A 25,000-nucleotide genomic window follows, 5' to 3' on the forward strand; every position below is an offset into this window, starting at 1 on the left:
AGGATTTTTATTGGTAAAGGAAGTTAAATAACTGATGAACTGATAGGAGAACAAGATTGTGGATTTAGGCAAGAGGAAATTAATGTAGATCAAGACAGATAAGTGAGAAATTTGGTAGTGAAGGGACATGCTGTGTGTGGCATACGTAACCATACAAAAACCGAGAAGCAAAGCTATCAAATACATTTAGGATAAAAAACAAATTATGAATTAAAGTATGTAGTTGTTCAGTCTAAAAAAAATGAGCATGACACAGAAATTCTGTTTCCAACAGCTTTTTAATATCTTTCATTAATAGGTTTAACGAGAATCCAGAAAATGGGGTATAAATGTAACATATCTGTTGCTGGAAGGGAAAATCATGGAGACTATAATTATTGATACTTCCCGATGATGCAGGACTGATTCTAGATAGTAAAAAGAAGCTACTGAAACCAAAAAAAAGATAGTTCGAATGTGTTTACAAGAGTAGAAAATTTATATCAATAATAATTTTAACAATTTCAATGATATGAATAAAAATGAAAAGAAACTATGAAAGTCAAACACCGAACGTTAATTATTATAATAATAATAATAATAATAATAATTATTATTATTATTATTATTATTATTATTATTATTATTATTCATTGTGTTGTTGTTGTTGTTGTTGTTGTTACTGCTGCTGCTGTTTTTACCTTCATTGTGGAGGTCATGTTTTTACCTACGTTTATTTATCTATTTATTTGTCTATTAGCAGGATTATGTCAAAAATTCTAACTGAATATTCACCAAATTTTAATATCAGATATATATATCATTCTCTGGAAGATCCCCATTAAATGTTGGTGATGATTCGGATCAAGATCGCAACTTGGGTCGACATTCACTTTTCACCTCGAACTGTCAAGATATGAAACATGGAAGGTGTAAGCCGTAGATTTGTGTATGTTGTTTATAGTAAATGACTTTATTATTATTATTATCATTATCATTATTATTATTATTATTATCATTATTATTATTATTATTATTATTATTATTATTATTATTATTATTATCATTATTATTATTATTATTATTATTATTATTATTATTATTATTATTATTATTATTATCATTATTATTATTATTGTTATTATTATTATTATTATTATCATTATTAGCCTTCTCTTGAGGATTGTGCATGAATTAAGGAAATTATATTTTGTCACACGAATAAGAAATCCGACAGACAAAATCATTACTGTGAATACTGGTCGCATTGCTCATAATCAATGTACTACAATTCCTTCTCTTCATTTGTTTATACTCCCTAGATATCTAAAATATTGATCCTAGTATTTAAAGATTTTAGATATATAGTGACTATCTTTATCCAAGTATTTGATGCCAGGATGCCAGATAACTCATAATCTATCAATTAATTATCCAAGTATTTTTCAATGAAGTGACATCGTACACAGTAGAATGTAGATGATAGAAGTAGCTTAATGCTTAGATACTTAGGGTATATTTTTGTGTAACAATGTTTTGTTTAATGCACTATACCTATGTTATTGCGAAGGCCAATAGTTTCTTTTTTTTATATACTTTTTCTGATGAAAAAAATAAATCCGATTTGCGAGTGTAATAAAAAATCTTCCCCCGTGCCAAGAGTCGAACATACATTGGCGAAGCAGCATTTGCCAATGGAAGTTTTCAGGGTTTTTTTTTTTTTTTTTTTTTTAACTGTTACCGTTTTCCCCTTATCCATGGAAGCAAGATACAGCAATTAACGAAGGAATACGAATAGCCTTTTTTTTAATAGCTGTGCCTTTCTTTTTTTTATGATAATTTGGAACTTTTGGAGAATTCTTTGTAGCCTGGGAGTGAAAATAAAAATATAGAGGGATGTAAGTAATGTACAGGTTAGGATTCATGACGATATATACTGTAGTAGGTGAAAAAGGTTTGCTTCCAAATTCTTCTAGATGGTTCAATTTATTATTCATGAAACTAGAAAATAACAAACAAATAAATAAGAGAGTTAAAAAAAAATAAAAAACTGTAGTGAGTTTAAGGGACACCTTCACCCTTCTCTTAGAACTTTTAAGTAACACCAGTTATTTCAAAATAGATATTCATTTTCTTTCTCTCTCTCTCTCTCTCTCTCTCTCTCTCTCTCTCTCTCTCTCTCTCTCTCTCTCTCTCTCTCTCTCTCTCTCTCTCTCTCTCTCTCTCATATCAGTAGCACACCATAGCACCGGGTTTGAGTTTCCCAGCGGACGAGGGATAACCGATAGGATAAGTTCCTATGAATGGATATTACCTTTATTCACCTAAGCACACGTTAGGTACCTCAAGGGGGTTTAATAAGGCCTCCTGAAGGTACCTAGTTCTTACCTGAACGTTGCGGGTTCCAGATAAGATGGTGAGTGAAAAAAATAAAAAGGAAGATATAAAAAAAAGAAAAACTGACGCAAATTAGTCTTCATCAAAATACTTAGTTACGATAACTAACATGAAGGCCTCTATTATAGATAATCTTTATCCTACGAGGATGAAACTATCCAAAATACTTTCAAAGCACATTTTGGCTTTTTGGCATAATGGTTAGCAATCTCCACTCATGATCTACATTTTCTTAACGAGCGGTAAGACACTTGCATAGTTCATCAAGTATTCCGTATCAACTTTTTCTTTCATTGATTGTAAGGAAATGCCAATTATAATTTAAACAATTGAGAAATTAAGAATTACACATTTTCTAATAACCGCATTAAAGGCAGTAAAAGCGATATTCATGATTATAATATCGAAAGGGATAAACACATTTATGAAAATAAACTAATATATAACGCCTACTGATAACCCCTCGAGAGTAAACATTTCTGAAATTTTGCATTCGTCCTTGTCTCATCCCCGAATCCCGTTAGGCAAGGCAGTGATTGGTTCGAGAGACCCTTAGGGAGGGAAGGATTTCTTCTTGCTAACCTTCCCATTCCTACAGGCAGGAGAGCTCAGCAGGATCATCCGGCCTCCGCGATTTTGGTCTCAAACGACCGTCTGACTCTGAGTCTCTGAGCCTGAGAGTTCGACAGACTGAACTCAGCCAGTGTGGTTGGCCTCGTCGTTGTAGTAAGTTGTCTCGCGCCCGATCGCGTGTAAAGTGCTCGTGAATCGTGTTGTCTACATAGACGGCCTGTGACTGGATATAACCTTAGGATTTTCTTCCGAAGAGACATTACGGTGAAGCTCAAAATGAGAGGAAAGAGGGTCCAGTTATCGTCGAGTTTGTGATGTAACAATATCTGATTTTCAAAGAAATTTCGAAAAAGAAAATGATTCTGACCTGGGTTCAAATACGTTTAGTATTGTTTTGAATTCCAATCTTACTTGTGTACCCGTAAGTGTCTTATCAATAAATGGAATGATAGGCCCGTCCTTACTACTTTAGGAGAAATTACAAGTAACAATCGACAGCTTGATTGAATGTTTATTGTGTAAAGGTGAATTATAGTTACTTTATATTGAAAATAAAATGTATGGAAATCATTGCTTTCATCCAGGAAGGAGTACCAGTTACTTCTGGCACTTGGCCTCTTCTCTCTTCTACCAGGTAAGGATTGATAAAGTTGTGACTAATACTTCATTTATTTTCTTATTTGTACACTTTCACATTAGAGTTGTCTGCCTCTATGTATGATGTTTGTATTTTCATTAATATATATATATATATATATATATATATATATATATATATATATATATATATATATATATATATATATATATATATATATATACATATATATATATATATATATATATATATATATATATATATATATATACACATATGTATTTATATATATGTATATATATATATATATATATATATATATCTATATATCTATATATATATATATATATATATATATATATATATATATATATATATATATATATATATATATATATATATGTATACATATTTATGTATACATATATTTATTTATATATTATATGTATATATATATATGTGTGTATGTGTGCTTATATATATATATATATATATATATATATATATATATATATATATATATATATATATATATATATATATATGTATATATATATATATATATATATATATATATATATATATATATATATATATATATATATATATATATATATATACATTTTTATGTATACATATATTTATTTATACATTATATGTATATATATATACATATGTGTGTATGTGTGCTTATATATATATATATATATATATATATATATATATATATATATAATATATATATATATATATATATATATATATATATATATATATATATATATATATATATATATATACACATATGTGTGTTTGTGTGCTTATATATATATATATATATATATATATATATATATATATATATATATAATATATATATATATATATATATATATATATATATATATATATACATATATATACATACATATATATATATATATATATATATATATATATATATATATATACACATACATATACACACACACCTTGAAGAATAAGAAATTGATTATATGTCAGAGAGTATGTGTGTTAAATTCTTTGACTCGCATGCGACTGTGAGAATTCAATACTGAACCTTAAATTTGAAATATAAGTCTGAGAAAAATAATCACCCATCAGCAGCTGAGGGTGATCCTTTTTATTTACAAAGTGAAATCAAGACTTTCTTTCCTACTTCTCTCACCATCATGCCTTACTGACTTTCTCTGCATTGTTTGATAGATGGAAATGTTCTGTATATGAAAAAAATGGATGTAGCTAAGTATGCAAGCCAAGCCCTTGTAGACTTCTTGTGGATAGGATTTATCTCGAGAGAAAGGAGGCCGCCCAAGGGCCTTCTGTTCTTAGGCTTCATGCACACTTCATGAGGTTTATCCAGAGGAATGCACTCCTGTTCTATGATTGAAGAATGTCTGGAGTGGCGTTGAAAATCTACTGTACTTTTACTCGTTCTTTCCTGTTATTTTGTAACTATTTCAACCTCTTCTATTTTTCAATTCTTAGTTTTTAATTCGTGTCGCTATTGTGGTGATTCATCTATCTTTAATTTATGTCTATTCAATCAAGCGTTCATGTACTTAGGTTTTATCTCTCTCTCTCTCTCTCTCTCTCTCTCTCTCTCTCTCTCTCTCTCTCTCTCTCTCTCTCTCTCTCTCTCTCTCTCTCTCATAGCACCTTATCATTTTATTCTGTCATCATTTCCATATGGCATTTAAGGCAACTTACTTCATTGATATTAGAATACTGGCTATTATCACCATAGAAGGTTCATATATTTGTTAGTACTGCTGCTGATGATGATAAAGTCAACAACAACTTCAATGAATAACTTAATAATTTTATAGCTAGTCATTTGGTACGGTTGTATTCGAAGTATCACAAGATAGGATAGACACATTTTTCATGTACATCTCATATACTAGTTTTTCATGACTATTGGTAGCATCTATATTTATCGTTATTTGCGACATAATCCACTAAGTACTAGTGCTCCTCTGGCAATTTTCTATTTCAAATGTCAAAAGATTATTTTGATTTCTTACTCTGATACTATTTTGATTTCTATTAATACCGAAGACATATTCCTTTAATAGTCCTTTGGCTGAAAGTATGAAAAAGTTGATTATCTTTAAGGACATTTATTAACTAGAACTAATTAGTATGTGAATATAACTTTAAATAACGAAACTTTAAAACAAACTACTGTAATTATAATGAGTGTATGAAATGGCCCGTATGCAATGAATTAATCTAAGTCATCCGAGACTTGCTAAGTTCTTTGTCTTAAACTTACTTTGACCAATGTGGAAGCCATATTTGTTTAGATTTACTAGTGATCATTCAATTAAGCATAACTGTACTTTTGGTCATAACTATATTGCGAAGACCAAATATCCTTGTAACCGATGTACTAAATACGCCTTATGGTAATTATTTATTTATTGATCAATTGATTTGGAGTTTCCATTCTGACATCGAGGATCATTGACACCGATATAGTTTGTTATAGATAAAAGATAGCAGGAAATTTATTATGTATTTGTAGTATTTAGAATTTACTTGTATATTTCAATCTCATCTCTCTCTTTTACAAGTTCTTTTATCCTTAATACACATGTCACATTTGTTTATTAGTAATGATAATAGCAATATAATTAAAGGCAATTACACGAACACTAATTTGCCTTATAAATGGTGCTCTATATATATGTATATATATATATAGATAGATATGTTCTTTCAAATCACATACGAAGGTAGTATCCTTGTTCTATGTATAGAGGTATAAAAAGAATCTTACAATAAGCACAATTGATGAGGGGTAGGTAGGGTATGGGATTAGTGGAGGGGGAGGAATGCCTTCGCCATTACTCAAAAAAGGCATACGAATACAGAAGCTGAATTCTTCGGTAGGTCAAATGGAAGCAACATGGTCTTCCCCGTCCCCATTTTCTTCTTATCTCTGGTCTAGGCGAGGAAATGGGTGTGGGTGCGTGTGCCTAAATTCCCCCAAATCGTATGGCCTTGTTTTACATGTAAATGTCGGTATGTGTGTATCCCGCCAACCACCATTCTTACCTCATAACGCAGCCCTAAATCATATGTCTTTGGCGGAGTGACCGGGTGGTTTTAAAGAATCACTCTGGAATTTTTCTACGTCTAATGAAAGGACCTTCGCCGTTTGTTTTACGTCGAAGTGGGTTATTTCAAAATATTAACAGACATAAATCTCACGTGTATGTCATTATTTCTCTGGCACTAAGAGTGAGCGTTTTTCTTCGCCCTTTCACAATCGCCTTCAGTATTTGCATTTTGGTTATGTTCAATCACATTTTGTTTGTTATTTTTCTAACGTTGTTCTTTATTGGATTTTTTTTAGAGTGAATCGTGTGCAGTACTATCACAATTTCGTTATAAATGCAATTCGAAATGGGATTGTTCTTTTGTTTTTGCATTTATACATTTGAACTCTTATAAATCATATGACACTACACGATATGGAGCAGGAATCCTTTATTTTTCATTTTCATGGAGCATAGGATAAAGTTTTAATATGACAAGCGGAGGATAACACGCTAGTAGACGGTTTTCAATGACGTGGACTGGAAGTGAATGAACAGCTATGATTGACTGAAACAAGAAAAATGAAGAGTCCTTGAAGTAAGCCATAGCCGTAAAACTCTACGTTACATACTAGCCATTCTTGACAGCTGGGAAGTTTGAAGTCAATTTCTGTTAACACACAAGTGATCAACCCGCTTGAATGCAATTTATTACTGGGAAATAAAGACAGTGAACAGAATTGTTAGTTAATTTAGCACTCGTGTAAAAAGTTTTAAGATAATTCATTTTTAGAGCTTCTGATAATTACATGACACACGTTGGTCCGAGTGAATATCCTAAAGGGTAGAAACTTTCATGATACTTTGCACAAGGAATTTAAATGTATACTTTGTTATATATAATTCTCTACATATCACCTATCATGACTAATAACACTGTATTTAACTTTCATATGCGTATGTTTTTTTTTTTATAGTAAATTCGTGTTTTTCGATATATTTCATGAAGAAACTATAAAAGAAAAGTAATTTTCGACTTTTTTTGAGATATCTATATTTATATTCTTTGGTTAAATCAGCAGCATGAAATGTTTACCAAGTAGTCTAGACTTCTTTCCTCCTTCAAACTGAGAAATCAAATAAAAAAAAAAAAAGTTCAGTAGACTCCATTTTTATGGTGTTTACTTTAATACTCCAAGATGTTTTGTTTTTTCATTATTTGTTTGTTGACGCGATTTTCCTTAGCTTCCATTGCTGGAAATCTTGCAATCTCTTTCCTTTATTTTTTTTTAAAGTTAATTTTATCGCCTCTGCAGCGTAGAATCTCTTTGTTCTTTCAGATATTGACTGTCATTCCCTTTTACGAATATTTCGTCAGCCAATACTTATATCCTTGATATTGTCTCTTGATATTTTGCCTCTTGCACATTATTTGTATTTTTTTGTATTTTCAGTTATGACAGTAATTTTAACCTTCTGTAAGTGTTATAAATTTTGTAGGGGCTGTGCAGTAAATGTAAGACTGTGATGAAGTAGCAAGTGATTTTACCTTTCTAGAAGTGTTGTTACGAATGTGCTTTACTGGTGCCAGTGGTTCGGATTTTTTTTTTTTTTTTTTTTTTTTTTTTTTGAGAAATGAATAGTTAGCATTAGAAGATGGTGTAAAGAGGGACCAGGTTGAGGTGAAGGGTGTACTATTAGTCTTCAAATTATTTTAGCATAGGATCTCTCTCTCTCTCTCTCTCTCTCTCTCTCTCTCTCTCTCTCTCTCTCTCTCTCTCTCTCTCTCTCTCTCAAAATAGAGAGTTATGAAATGAACTTCCTAATCGGGTAGTTGAATCAGTAGAACCTCTAAAGTTCCAACTTTCAGCAAATGTTTTTATGTTGAACAGGCTGACATAAGTCTTTTTATAGTTTATATATGAAATATCTCTTTTAATGTTGTTAATGTTTTGAAATAATTCATTTTAATTGTTCATTAGTTCTTATATCGTTTATTTATTCCCTTATTTCCTTTCCTCACTGGGTTTTTTGCCTGTTAGAGCCCTTGGGCTAAAAGCATCCTGCTTTTCCAACTAGGGTTGTAGCTTAGCAAGTAATAATAATAATGATAATAATAATAATGATAATAATGCAGGGTTCCTAAACGTTGAAAGCAGTTTTGGTTCTTTAACGCAGTCCCTTCTTGGACACATAATAAGTTTTTGTCTGTGAAGAATAGTTTCATTCTTATTTCACAAAGGAAATCAATATGTTGTTAGGTTAAATAAAAGCCATCTAATAAACATTATACTACGGTGTTCAGACGATGTTATTAGCTTTATTGTTAACATGATGTGACTCCAATTCTTTTCTTTTCTCTTCTGTAAATGTCGAGATTTTAATTCCTTCAGTCTTTCTTTTATTATTTTTATTTTCCTTTTTGCTTTGTCAGACTGATATTTACGCTATCGTCGTCTAAGAGGAAGATTTATATATTCTGTCTGTCTGTCTGTCTGTGTGTGTCTCTCTCTCTCTCTCTCTCTCTCTCTCTCTCTCTCTCTCTCTCTCTCTCTCTCTCTCTCTCTCTCTCTCTCTATCCTCAGTGCAGACCCTAATCCTTTCAAATTAGAACGTCGTTCTATATCTTGATATTAATAATGAAAAGGATTTTTTTATTTTTTTTGAATACACAAATTGATGACATCAACCTAGAACCAATTCCATTAGCAAATAATTCTGAGCAATATATATTGATTTCTCATCAGCAGTGTGATAGTCAAACCAGCATGATGAATAAAAGCAGATTTTGTGAATGGAGAATGATGCCATAAATTCATAATAGATCGCAATCTAACTCATTGCGAATCGGTCGATTCAAATCAGCTCTTAGCATGTAGAACAATTGGCGATTTATTTCAAGCATAAAACTGAGAGCATATTTGCATGCACGATTTTTATTTTACGAGGTGGTCTCTCACTTTTAAAGCACTAACGGGATATAGTTTTTTGTAACTGCGTATATAATTACACATCGTATTCATCAATTGTTACATTGATTATTATTATTATTATTATTATTATTATTATTATTATTATTGTTATTATTATTATTATTATTATTATTATTGTTATTGTTACTTTTGTCATTATTATTATTATTATTATTATTATTATTATTATTATTATTATTATTATTAAGTGTCCAAAAGTAATTCAAGTTTAAGAAGGCGTTATTATTCCATAGAGTTGCAGCGATTTACTGTCCCCAGTGTTTTTATTTTCGTAATTTTTTTTCAAAATGCAGTGAAATACCAAGCATTTTATAGTAGGTAGGGTATTGAGAGAGAGGCAGATAACTCTTCATTTTGTTGGCAATATAAAGAATGCAGAGAAGTACATTTTTTATGAAAAGCATTTAAAGGAAAGTAATTTTTTAAAAGTCAAAGAAAGACCGGGAACTGTCGATTTGATAATACAGTAAAATACAGAAAACTTTGTAGGAAATACAGTAGGGCCAGAACTCATTCTGCATTTTATTTTATAGGAAATTTAGAAAAAAATAAGAAACTACTTCTTTTTTTGTAGGAAATGCAGAGTGATATAGTTAATTATTTTGTAGTAAATACAAAAATTGTAGAGACTTGTTTATTTTATTGCTAGAACAAAGAACTTTATTCGTGAAATACCGAAAAACATAGAAAACTTAACATTTAATAAGAAATACAATGAAAGGTAGAAAACGCCATAATCCATTCCACATAATGAAAACTAGAAAGTTCACATTTTGTAAAAGCCTAAAAATGCAGAAAAGTACAAAGAAAGGGCAAAACGGGATAGTCTTTAGAGAGAACTGCATATTGTCACTATTTTGAAGGAAATGCGAATGAAAAGAACTGTATATTTTGCAGGAAATGTAAAGGAAGAGAACTGCACAATCTACGTTTTAATATATATTAATGGACATACAAAGAAAGTTAGAGAAACTTCGGTTTTACAGGAAATACAGAAAACGGAAGAGTTTTCGTAAGATATATGTGTGAAGGCATATTTTATTCCATTTCTAAATCCGCCAATGAAGTTGGAAGGAGGTTATGTTTTACCCACTGTTTGTGTGTTTATTTGTTTGCGAACAGCTTCCCGGTCAATTTTAATCGTAGAGTAACGAAACTTGCAGGGATTAACTTTTATGTAAAATGCTAGAAATGATTGAATTCTGGAAGGTCAAAGATCAAGGTCACGGTCAAGCTAAATGTCCATTTTGCATAATCATTGGGCATCGTTATCACAGAGACTTCCGACTTGGTTCATATTTGAGTGTAAGAAAATTCACGGCATTTATCATATACATGTTAAGGTCAAAGGTCAAGGTCCAGCAAAAGTTCGAGAAATAAGCTTTCGTGGCAGAGGTCTGTGCTCTACTGGGTGCCTCTCTAGTTAGGGAATGCAAATAACTGCACATTTTGTAGCAAATAAATAGGAAAGAAAAAGATCATTTTCATTGCGCAGGAAGTAGACCTCCACATTTGGAGGGAATACGAAACGGTTGAAAATTCCACATTTTGTATGCAATGTAAGAAAAGCAGAGAACTCTGCCTTTTTGGGGAAATGCAACGTTGAAGACAGTTTCACGTTTTTTATGAAATGTAAAAAAGGCAAAGAATTCCACATTTTACAGAAAATACTGAGAACTTCAAACTCCCTTTTGTGTGGATGTTTCTCTTTTGACTTTTAATGTAAGTGATGGAGGGTAATGTGTCCATACATATTTGCCTCTGTATGTTACAAAGATAGTCTACGGCTAATTAACTCCTCAATTAGACTTGCCGTCATCCAATCCGAGGCTCGGAATATTACTTAACGTCCCTAGGGTCATGGCTTGCCGTTTTGACCCTCCTTTATACTACGTTGATATTTACAGCATAGATATACTAGTAAGCTAATATTAGGCTAACAGAAAAAAATGATTTTATATATGTCAATGTCCCATAACAATTTCTCTATTCATAACTAACTGAACTATCTGACCACGATTTGGTGAACGTTTCGCTTCGACTCTCTCTTTTGTTACCATAATTTTGAAGGTATTGATAAGCTGGTAAAATATTACGTATAGAGGAGGAATCGTGTTTATGTATATTACCATATCAAAATCATCTAATCTAAACACACCATTCCCACTTCCATTCTAGTATCTAGCGGTCAACTCTTTATTAATCTCTACTTTGATTAGTTCAACTGCCGTGTTTTCTTCCAGGCACGTTCACGCTGACTCCCTCCACCCTCAGCTAATTCTTCCTTTAAGCCACATATTATATAGACTGAAGTTATTATGATAAAAAACGAGAATATCAGCCAATCTGGAACCAGTAATATCCATGTGAATACCATAATATCAGCAATAAATAACAGGACTGCACTACCAATAATGCATATATCTGCATAGTGCTTTAATCAAGAACACTAAATTACAAGTAACTGTAGAGGTTATGTGAATGCAATTGAATAAAATACTAATTAAAAAAGGTAAATGGAACCATTATATGAGTGTACTGTAGTGGCGTTGCGAGGGTTACAATGACGATGTAAGTATTAGAGTACTTCTTGTATTTTATTCTTTAAATTTAGGTGACCTTAGATGGAATGCCAAAAGGTATTAACGCAATTTTTGTTTATTCCAGCTGTTGAGGGTGTTATTGTCTATGGTAATAGATAAAATAAGTCGATACATATAATGAGTGTTTTCCCAGAGAGAGAGAGAGAGAGAGAGAGAGAGAGAGAGAGAGAGAGAGAGAGAGAGAGAGAGAGAGAGAGAGAGAGAGAGAGAGTTTTGTATGTTAAAAGAATTTGTGTAGAGCAATGATCACACATCGAGTGCTTTTTTTTCACTCGTCTCTATTTCTCTATCTTCCCTTATCTGCATCTTGCCAGAGTCGATTAATAACTATAATTAATCCACTGCTTAGGTAGCCTATTGGAAACGTCCCTGCCTGCCGATCTGCCAGACTGGGATTTGAGTTTCGCTCAGGATCGATAGTTTCTTGTAGTGTCTGCAACCTCACCATCCTTATGAGCTAAGGATGGAGGAGGGGTTAGGGGTGCCTGTAGGTCTACCTGCTGAGTCATCAGCAGCCATTGCCTGGCCCTCCCCGGTCCTAGCTTGAGTAGAAAGTTGGTTTGGGTGCTGACCATATGTGTATATGGCCAGTTTCTAGGGCATTATCCTGTCACTGTCAGTTGCCTATGCCATTCACAACGGCCTTTGAACCTTAAACCTTTAAGAGACTCACAGTGTCGGATTTTAGGGAACTCCCCATTCCGTCCCTTCTCTCCAGGTTTGAAAATCAAACACTGGTCAGTAAACACTCGGATGGATAGCTTAGATCGGATAACAATACACCACGAGAAACAGAGAGAGAGAGAGAGAGAGAGAGAGAGAGAGAGAGAGAGAGAGAGAGAGAGAGAGAGAGAGAGAGAGAGAGAGAGAGAGAGAGAGAATGTAGAGGAAAAATAAAAGGTAAAATTATGGTGAATGTAGAAATACAACCATGTAAGTGTTGAAAATATGAAATGTCTAGGCATATAGCATACTGTATATGCAAAACTTTGCTGGTTAACCTTTTGCAGAAAAGGCAATCAAAAATAATATTAGGCATAAAAAAAATATACTTCCAAGTCGACTTTTAACAGTCCAAATTAAAACTAACAATGGACCAATACTGACCGCTTTAGAAGTGGCCTAATTGTTAGATTTAGTATGAAGGATAAAATAAGAAAAAATGCTACTTCATCTAAATAGAATTATGCTACTGAGAAATAATCTGAATTAAATCCCTTTTATCTGTACATCACTATGTTAATATAGTGCCAAATCATCAATGTAATATATTATCATCAACACAATAGTAAGAAAAATAGCCTATTTAAATAGAATTATAACCAAATACCTTTTTACATTACTCTTACTAACACTTAACCTTCTAAACTATTCCCCACTATGGTTAGCTACTATGAGATTCAGGGCCTCTGTAACACGGTTTTTTCGCAATAACTTTTTTTTTATGAATTTCATAAATATAACGCTTATTCAGAATACACATTATATCTACACATAAATTTTGACTATATTCTGCATTACGTAGGTTGAATAAATTTGGTACTTTATTAAGTAAAAGTGACGATTTTTTAAGACGGGCCAACTTACTCAGAGAAAAGGTTTCGAACGCACTCGTTACGTAACTTATGACGGCATTTCTTCTCTCTTTCTCGATTGATGATTGGTTATACGTAACGAAGGCTATACCTCTGCCAACAATAACACAAAAGTATAAATAAAATCAAAGCAGTACACCTTTATGAACTCTGAAACCTCTCCACTGAGAATTGTCATAATGAACAAACGAACAAAATATGTTAATAAATACAAAAACACTTCGATTATTTGTCTAACTCCCAAAATAAGTTTCCTAAGAAATTACAGTCTACTTTATAGGTCACAATCAGATTGACAAAGTGTATGGAATAGTTGGTAATTTTCAAAAACGTAGTAGACCAGCTTGATTTGATAACTGCTATATCCAATGTCAAGCAATTTTTATTCATTGTCTATCTACCTACCTATTTACTGTAAAAAAAAGATAGCCGGTACCGTATTTTCGCTTTAAACCTTCACCAATAATAATTGTCAGAATGATGACTTCATGAGGATCCACCCACTTTGGCCTCGTTATAATTCAGGATAACACTGAAGGCTATCATGGGCATTGTTGGATCAGAAAATTTAAATTCTGGCTATAAAAACTCATTTCTCGAGTAGTTGTAAGAAGTGCTAAATGATCCTCAAGGATCCCAGCAGTTGGCCTAAACGTTTAATTCATGTATACTACTGTTGGGGCACTACTGCTACAGTAGTATTACTACGCTAGCACAGATACCCCACCCACATTTATGTATCGTTCCGCCATTCATAAAGTCTTTGTCATTTTTTTTTCACTGTGCAATAAGCCATGGCCTCCTCAGAAATTAAGTTTAACATTAGATGATAGGTTATTTCATTAAGCTGACAAATTATGGCAACTGGGTATGTTATTGCTGTTGATGAAGCTAAAGATAAAGTATGGTATCATTCCTTCATTGCATTATCATCTTTACTACTATTTGTTTGCTACATGTAGTAATTATTTTAAAGGATAAATTAATTATGTTCACTTTACTTCTATAAATTCCCATTAGATGTACAAATAAAACTCCTAAAACTATTCATGATTTATTTACAGAATGCAGTCATGCCCAAAACATAGCCAACACGGTCGTACAGCCTAAGAAGAAGAAAAGAAATTATATCGGATGATCCGTTGGTCTGGTGGAGATTTTAGCACAAAAATCTTATTTTAACCAAAATAGTTATATAAAGACTGTTTACATACAATCTCTCTCTTTCTCTCTCTCTTGGTGGGATAGTGAATAGTTAATGGAAATGTTCAAAAGCCTGAATGACATTACAAGTATTATAATCATGTTACGCTAGGTACAAATCAGACCATAAACATTGGATTTAAACTAGAAACTGGATAATTACCTATTCAGGCTATAGTAAATATGGCCACGGGCTTTCTCTTGACTGTAAAAAGTTGCAAGTCGTAAGACAAATGCAGTTTTGCAACCACGGGGGCAATTCCAGATCCTGTTAGCCATTCTTGAATGTTATGGGTTTCAGAGTCGATGGAAGAAGGTGAATGGGTGTCTGGTGGATGGGCGGGGCAAAATTTTGTCCAAAGCTGTTTACATTGCTTACGTAATGAATGTTTTCGCCTCTTGGCTCGTTATCACTGGCCATGGCGTCGGCTAGATCATTTTTACTCTATAAAAATTCAAACTATTGGGTTTAGGTTATTGATAATGCTGACAAAATTTGTGTGTGGTTGTAAAATATACATATGTCAACTTTCAGCTACATCCGATGCTTTGTTAAGGAGTAAAGTCCAAAAAACCGTGTTACAGAGGCCCTGAATCTTATAGTAGCTATCTACCCTCATTCTCCTGTGAGTCATCTTACATATCAGCTAAAAAACGCTGAAAAATAAATGAATTAATCATCATACAAGGAAGAACCTTCGCCCTTCAAAATTATCAAAACGAAAAATGGAGAACGACGCATGCGCACTAGAAAGACCTAGAACTGAGTCATGATTGTGATAGCAAAGTCATAAATAAGAACCAACCCAAAGCAGAGCTGTGGAACAATTTGTGTCTGGGGTTCATACGATTTGAAATTCTCCTCATAGACTTTTTATCATGGTTCCTTATTGTTGTATATACTTGATAAACATTAGGATTTCCTCATGATTGATAGCTAATTATGCTTTTACAGTTATGCAGATGTATATATGGTTAGCATAAGAAAAGGGACAAGGTAGGGACTAAGCTACGCCACACTATAAATACTTTTATAATGAAGGGGGTAATATATCTATCTCTCTATCTATATATATATATATATATATATATATATATATATATATATATATATATATATATAAACACACACATATACACATAAGATAACCCACAATGTATGAAAAATGAGATTTATTTAGCTTTCGATGGGACCATCTCCCTTCGTCTTCAGAAAGCCAAACATGGTGCTACTATAGCGTGAGGTCTACCACACTATAGCGTGAGATCTACCTCCCGTTAGTACTATAGCGTGAGGTCTACTGCTGAGTTATTCGTCTTTCATAGATAAAACACATTTCATACATTTGTTTAAGCAATAAACACTTAATTTAAACATATCTTAGAAAGGATTTAAATAGATAATTGGATTTCTAATTACATTAAAAAGAGGAATAAAGGTAAAAATAAACATGTTATCGTATACTAGTATTTCCATACATTTATTCTAGCGATACACTCTTCGTACATCAAACAGGTTATCATATATTTCCATACATTTATTCTAGCGATACAAACTTCGTACATCTTCTAAGAATGACACAAATAGATCATTGGATATTTTCTCATCACCTTCCAGCAAAAATGATCAAGATGAGACTGGAACAGCTGTCGACCAACACCTCGCAGTCAGTTAGAGTATCGGTAGATTTTCTGTAAGAATCGTTACTGTGGACAATGGTATATCCAATACAAAGAGAATTATTAATTCTAATATTTCACACAGGCTTAGGTTGCAGTGTAATTTGTTGTTCATGTCCGTATAATGAAAAAATTTATTTCCTGTACGAACAGACCGTGTACTTTGACAACCCTTTCGAGGGCGACGTAACACAGGCTTGAATTCTCCTCCTCTGTTACGCTTTCTTTTTTCCTGCATAACAGAACCACATTCATGGCATGGATCTGCTTCTTGAACTGTATCCAAGAGATTGTGGTCTCTTAAAAAGGCGAGTGCTGCTTCTTCTGTCAGAATGACTCATCTATATAACTCCTTCGCACCATTTAAAGTACCCTCAATCGATGATATCTCTTTTAGGCCAAGGGAAAAACTGATTTAGGAGCTCCATTTGCTTCCTTTTGTACGGGCAGGTTACGTGGACAGGTCACGTTTTTGATGGATTTGGGCAGTTCACATGTTCAATGGTTAGGTGCGGGGCTCTGTGACGCTGATCACGCGGTAGACCTCACCCTCCACCAGGGTAGGCGACATATGGTGGTAGACCTCACACTATAGTAGCACCCCAAACATTATGTTTTCTGAAGAGGAAGGGAGATGGTCCCTTCAAAAGCTAAATAAATCAAATTTCTCATACATTTGGGTTATTTTATTTATCATAAATACAATGAAAATTGTGTGTGTATATATATATATATATATATATATATATATATATATATATATATATATATATATATATATATATATATATATATATATATATATATATATATATATATATATATATATATATATAAATGTGCGTGTCGACTCTGCAGTTACGACATATATGCAAACAAACATGATGCTGTTTCTCCAGCCACGCAAAGGTCAGAATTTCACTGAAACTGTTAGCGTTGTTTAAGCTAGAAAACAATAACGAAGACGTAGTATTGGAAGGGACTGGATGTTGCAGTTGCCAAGGCAATTGACCAGAATGTCAATCCGTGTACCGAGAGCTATGTGCTCGCACTCAGAAAAAAAGGAGTTTATCAGCAAAACCTTCGTTGGTGCAAGGTTGAAGGCCATTGAGCATCATAACTACATAGACGCCCCATAGCAAAACAACTTGACGTATCTGAGGCGTTGATAGTTGGAAAGTTCATTCACATAGCTCTTGTTGTCATTGGTTGGTCCAATAAATACAATGATACATGTTTCTTCTAAATTTTAGTGTTGACATCAACATAGCTATGAAAAAACAACTTCGATATGGAATCTTTTTTATTGGATTGAAGAAGTTTACATTTGTTTCCTCTTTTTATCAAGATTACATAGAAATGCTTTGCTTCTAGTAACCATGCGCCATTGCTTGCTACTCTTATAACAGCAAGTGAAATTACGACTTATGTCTAGGTGTTGCATGCGTAGGCCTACATACTTTTCCATTTAGCTTACCACTTTTCTAGAAAGGTCTGACTGAAAAGTGATATGTACCTTAGCTTCAAATCAAAGATATCATACCAATCTCAATTCGGTGTATTATACTTTAATGATCGTTCTGGTTATTTTGTTTTTACATTTTGTTTTTGAATCAGTGCATCACAAAACAATTAATGTTAATGAGAGACAGGACTAGACTCACGACAGAACGATCAAAACTAAAGAGGGTGATAAAGGATGGCTATTTTCAGTCTCATTTCACGGAAAATTCGGATATTCTTTTATCGAAGCAAAAGAATATATTGTACTGTTTTTATATATGTTCTCTTCACCGATATTAGCCTATGGGTAATCAATTTTCCTGGATACGTTATAGATCTGAGAGATATTCGTCTGACTCCAATCCCACCCCCCGAAAAAGAAGAAAAATCAATTTTGGCAGCATACCTTCACATTTCCTCTATTTAGAATTTCGTAACAGAAAACCAATATCTAGGAATAAAGTAAATCCAATGCTGAATATATCGTGAGGAAAAAAAATTATTGAACGAGAGACAAGGGTAATCAGGATTAACAGAGAGAGAGAGAGAGAGAGAGAGAGAGAGAGAGAGAGAGAGAGAGAGAGAGAGAGAGAGAGAGAGAGAGAGAGTAAGAAAATGGATGGAAAGAACACTTGTAAAACTCAAAAGCAGTTATGAAGTTAGCAGATCCATAAACCAAGTTGATTGTTTAGCAGACTTACCAGAGACAAACAGTTGACTTAAACCAGAGCAAGAGAGACAGAAAACAAATTGACTTGATGAGGAGAAAATGGATACTGAAAAATAACCTCAGTAACTTAAAATCAGAAGTAGGGCTCAAACTAAATCAACCTGTCGAGTATCGTCTACAGATTCAGAAAAAATGATCTTCAAGTTTAAGAAATGACAAACACTGGCAATGAAGGAGCTGTCAGTGTGATTGCAGCTTAATGTTGAAGAAAATATAAATCTGATCAGACGTAGGAATTTTGTGACTGTTAAAAGACGCAAATAACGGGTCAAGAGATGGATGGTTGAATAGCAATCCCTCGCGATTCCAGGACCACCCGGAGGTTCTTAAGACGTGCCTCGGCTTTCTTCGTTCTCAATGAAATGGTATATAATTCCTGGACCGTGTATACAGTATATGAGAAGGGCAACCGTTTCCTTTTTCTTCCGGGTATAAATATGGGAATTGAATAGGTTGTCGTTTCATCTTTAATTTTTCTTGTATAAGTGAAGGAACATAGAGGCCTGTCTATATATCATAAATATACCACTGTTCTGCTTGAGGTACACTCGGGCACACTATTCTATCTAATTTCTCTTTATCTTGTTGTGTTAAAGTTTATATAGATAATATATTTTTTAATATGGTTACTGTTCTTAAAATATATTTTTTTTCCTTTCCTCACTGGGCTATTTTCCCTGTTGGGGCCACAGGGCTTATAGCATCTTGCTTTTCCAATTAGGGTTGTAGCTTAGCAAATAATAATAATAATAGTAATAATAATAAAAATGTGAATTTTAAGGATCTTTGTATTTCTATTGATACGGTCTTTAACTAAAAAAATCACTGTGAGGGTGCAGACCTCCGCCGCGGCAGCTTATTTCTCGAACTCAGCTTACCATAGGGTTAATCTTGATCTGGTCCTTTCACCTAGAATCTTCAAAATTGAATCACTTCCACATCTCAACATAACATTTAATCCCTGAATGTCTCACTACTCTATGAGTAAAATTATAGCAATAGAGTTGTTCACAAACAACCAAACAAACAGACAAACACAGGCATAAACATAACGTCCTCCCAACTTCGTTGGCGGAGGTAATCAATCATCTTAGAATAGCAGTAACTAAGCTCAAAAGTGAACGATGTGGCGGTGACCAATAGATTTCTCAAAATTTTTGAGCCACATATTATGACTCTCTCTCTCTCTCTCTCTCTCTCTCTCTCTCTCTCTCTCTCCATGCCATATCCGCTACGCAGATGAATATCTCACCACAAGCTTTTTGATCCATTGCTGCCGCCCCAACTCAGCCTCCTGACCCCCCTCCTTCTAACATATCTTGAATTACAATCTCATTATCAGGTCACCACACACATACACACAAACTTACAAAAGCCAGATGGAGTAGCAGAATCATAAAGGTTATTTCTTAACCCTCTTCTGTCCATTGGCGACACTCGAGTTTAGAGTATTGCCGTTGCAAATTCCAAGTGGATTTTATTGTTCATTGTGCATCTTATTTTATCTTTATCTTCTATTATGAATACACATTTACAATTTTACAATTGTAACATATATATATATATATATATATATATCAACATAATGTTTTTTAATTTTACATATACTGTACTTACAATTGAAATTTTTAATATTTATCTAAATATTTGTTTCAAAATATGAAATATTTCGACTCGTGAATACTTTTTTAATGGAAGTTTTAAATCCTATTGTGCATTTTATTAATAGCAGACATAACTCCCAGGGGTATGTTTCTTGCTAATGTTCCTTTTTTCTTGAATGTTTGTTTCGTGTTGAATTCTTGCTTCTTCATTGGAATCGTCGTGTATCCACTGAGACTTCAGTAGTCTTGTTACTTCATTGTTTAGCATTGTTACTAGCCTGAAAAGTTCAACTTTGCAACATCGTTATTTTGAGTTGTGACTTCATTGTTTAGTGTTGCTACTGAATTGTATGCCATTGCACCATCGATTTTTGTCGTTATTTCATAGATTCGCCTTTTCCTTCATTGTTTAGCATTGTAATTTCAAGTGCCTTGACATTATTTTTTATTATTGTCTCAGTTATCTTTAATTCAAGCCAAATTCTTAGGAATCTAACATCATTATTCGAGCTTGATTACTAGGCCCTTAATTTCAGATAATGTTGGGAATGTTTACTGCAGAGTCAATCCACAATTTAGAAGTCAAAGTATGGCTGTAGGAGGGACTGATATCTTGTAATTTCTTGGGAATCTATTCTTGTTGAGGTAAATAGCCTTTTAACATGTACCACTATACCTTAATAGTGGGTGGCTATACAAAAAAATGGACATTGGTCACTGTCAAATTTACACTTTTATCCACTGATTGATGACTGATCATCCTGTGCAGGAAACTTCCAGGACATTAGCCGCTTCTTACACACTCAAAAATTGCTCATCAATAACGACAGTGTACTGTTGGACACAAAAGTTCCTGGCACACCTCGCTCCGAAGAAGTGCACCCGGTGCACACTTACTTCGCTGCGAGTAACCAAACAGATAGCGAAGGGAAATATAGCAGAGAAGGTAGACCGGGCTAAACAGGAACTCGCCGCGCAGAAAGAATGTGACAGGGTGTACTTCCACAGACCGAGGCGTACCAGGAATTCCATTGTCTCAGTGTACGTATTCTGGCTAGCTTTTAAGCGTATCCGTTATCGTGCACATGAAAGATAAAATATTTCATCTCGTGCAATCGTACGCCTCTCCCCCGTCCCCACTAGCCAGAATCTCATCCTAACTACCCCCTCCCCTCCATAGTAAATAGTAGCATCAAAGGAGAAGACGAATCTAGGACACTATCCGTCTCCTTCGTAATCCTATTTAGGATCCCCATGTGCTGCTTCCCAGAGCATCGATCTCTCGCTGGTATCCACTTGCTCTCACACCTTCGGACATCTCTTTGAGGACATTCCCGGCCAGCAATTCCCTACTTTATGCAGATTATTTTATCCTTTATCTTGATGATAGTGAACGTTTATCCAGGGGAATATATGTATATATATATATATATATATATGTGTGTGTGTGTATATATATATATATATATATATATCTAATTGTAGTTTTTATGTTTTTTTTATTGAAGGATCAAGGAACCATCGACAGTTCAAATTATGTGTAGACATGAATGTTTACTATATATACTTTTGCCCTTTCCTTCTTTTTATATTCTCACTTTATTTAAACGATAAACAAAATTTGCATTGCTCGTAAATGTGAAAATTCGCTCATTTATTGACATAAAATTCTTAACTCAAAAACTTGAAATGTATCATTTCTCTTTTTCCTATAATCAAAAAGAAGTTTTCAAACGCGCGTGGAATGTGAATCTTACAAACGTACATGTTTTATGTATCCAGGAAAAGAGAATTTTAAAGCTTATTTCTATTATTTTTGTCTCAACAGAACTAAAAATGTGACATTTGCACATGAATTCCAGATCTTTTAACGTGCAAAGTTTATATCACCATATGAAAATGTAACATATGAATTGTTTCCCAGTTATTCTTTATTCTCTCACGTTAATTAAAGAGTAAACATCACTTAAACAATGTAGATTTTCTCCTTATCTTAATTTTCTGTTCTCAGTCTAACGAACAAATGAATTACACACAAACTTGTATGGAAAAAAAAATATGTAAATTCCCTTATAGATTACAACTTTCAACTCTTTAGACAAGAACCATCAATGTTTGATTTAGAACTTTATTCTATCAAACTGATAGGAAATTTAAAAACCAAACCTATTTATAAAAAAATATAATTACCGGTACTACCCTTCATACCAACATTATAACCGTATGACTGTTCTCCTCCACTCCGGTTAATATAAGAAATAAGCCAAGATGGTAAAGGCAATTTTCACCTCTCTCTTATATACAGGTATTTACATCTTGTGACAAACTGATCTCAGGAATAGTAAGAATGCCTTGCCTCGTGGCCGACGCCGTATCTGGCTTCTAAATCTTGAGACCTCTTGGTAATGGCTCTTCTTCACCTGAATAAAAAATGTACGTATATATATATATATATGTATATATATATATATATATATATATATATATATGTGTGTGTGTGTGTGTGTGTGTGTGTTTAAACATACATACGTACATACAGTACATTGCCAGCGTGTTCTCTATAGAACTGTGTGAAAGAGCATCTTGCGTACTTTCAATTAGGACGAGAATCTAGACACCCAAGGGAGCGGTAACATTAACCAGGCTTCTCCATCATTGTTGTTTTCCTCTACACTCTCATGTTGCTTTTGATCTAATCCCTCTGAGAGCATAATGACAAGACTTCCGACTAGATTCATCTTACAAATATGAGTATATTCACAATATGTTACATGTCTATCTATCTATCTTTGTAAATACACACATACACACACACACACACACACATATATATATATATATATATATACACACACACACACATATATATATATATATATATATATTCCCTATCACGATGAGTGGCATTCCCAAACGTATGACTACTCGGTCTCTTTCCGTCCCTCGGCTATGGGAGAAGTGGGAGTAGTTGTGTCGTGGTTAGGAAAATTAAAAGGCGGGGAGGGGGGAGAGTTGAATCTGTCTATGTGTACGTGTGCATGTGTGTGCATATCTATCAGAAGGTTATATATATATATATATATATATCTATTTATATGTATATATATATATATATATATACATATATATATATATATATATATATGTACATATATATATATATATATATATACATACATATATATATATATATATAATATAAATTAGACTCTGCTGCTTCCTCCGGTTGCTTTGGTGATCGCTGAGGTAGCAGCAGTAGGGGATTCAGCATATGAAACTTCATTTGTGGTGGGCTGTGGCACCATAGCAGTACCAGCCAAACACGGCTGAATCCCTAGTTAGGCTGAAAGGAGAGAATAGAGAAAAAGTCCCCTTTTGCTTCTTTTTTGATGTCGGCTACCCCCCCCAAAAAAAAAAAAATTGGGGAAAGTGCTTTTGTAAATAGATAGAAAGATACATAGTTTGTATAATAACATCTGTGCTAGTGCAGAGGTAACGCGATATCCATTCAGTACATTCACATGGAGAGCAGATCTATTCCCGCCTCTGCCCATGACTTAAACTGTTTACTGAGGGTGATTACTGTTATGGTTGGGCGTTGTGGGCGGTTGGGCGGCTTACGTTCCAATTAGCATCTCTCCAGAAGAATTTGGAGCTAAAACTAGACTCCAGTCAAACTCAGTGTCACAGAACAAGAAAAGACTAAAGTATAGAGTTTATTAGAGTGAGGGACTCGCAATTATGTGATACGAATATAAGTAAAATCATGTCTTGTGGAAAATTGATTTGGTAACTGACATCGTAAAACGATATGAAAATCATCTTATTATTGTTTGCTTCATCAACATATAATAGTATAGAGTCAAAACCATTGATTAACATTTGATCATGTGTGTGTGTGTGAATTCATATATATGTGTATGTATACTGTGTGTGAGTATATATCTGTGTAAATTGTATATGTAAATATGTGTAAACTTTTGCTTCATAAAATAAAAAAAAATGCTAACCATATATATCATGTTAAAATCTACTAACACCTTTATCTTATTTTGTTCAATATCATAATGAACAGCCAACCTCATGTATATACTATCTTTACTGCTAGTGTATATTATATATATTCTAAATCTAACCTACAGCTGAACAATATATCTTGGCCCAATGAATCCAGCAACTCTATACTCTCTTATACCAGCCAAAACTGCAACGGAATTTTATATCTTGACCCAATGAAACTAAAAAAAAAAAATTATCACCGATATCTAATCAAACATTTTGGATAGCATCAAGAAAACGGCATACGATACAATTATTAAACGTTCGACATGCTATGAGGCATCATAAAGTTTTAAGATTCATGTGGACCATTTCTTTTAGGAAATCTCTCCAATAAAAACACTCCCCTTCTTCGCTGTAAGCCCCAACCGGGAACGCCATAGAGATAAGGTCTTTAGGACATTGCTAAATCCGT

At 33.3% G+C, this 25,000-nt stretch overlaps 1 protein-coding gene across 1 annotated transcript in view; it reads left to right on the top strand.

Moving 5' to 3' along the window:
* LOC137615974 (uncharacterized) overlaps positions 1 to 25,000 on the top strand; it is a 709,175-nt gene that overhangs the window by 6,768 nt on the left and 677,407 nt on the right. The window contains exons 3-4 of the mRNA XM_068345657.1: positions 2,975 to 3,102; positions 3,515 to 3,583. Of these exons, the coding sequence (XP_068201758.1) occupies positions 2,975 to 3,102; positions 3,515 to 3,583 (197 nt within the window). The remainder of the gene's footprint in view (positions 1 to 2,974; positions 3,103 to 3,514; positions 3,584 to 25,000) is intronic.

Source organism: Palaemon carinicauda, chromosome 22, assembly GCF_036898095.1.
Source record: "Palaemon carinicauda isolate YSFRI2023 chromosome 22, ASM3689809v2, whole genome shotgun sequence".
NCBI classification, from domain to species: Eukaryota; Metazoa; Arthropoda; class Malacostraca; order Decapoda; family Palaemonidae; genus Palaemon; species Palaemon carinicauda.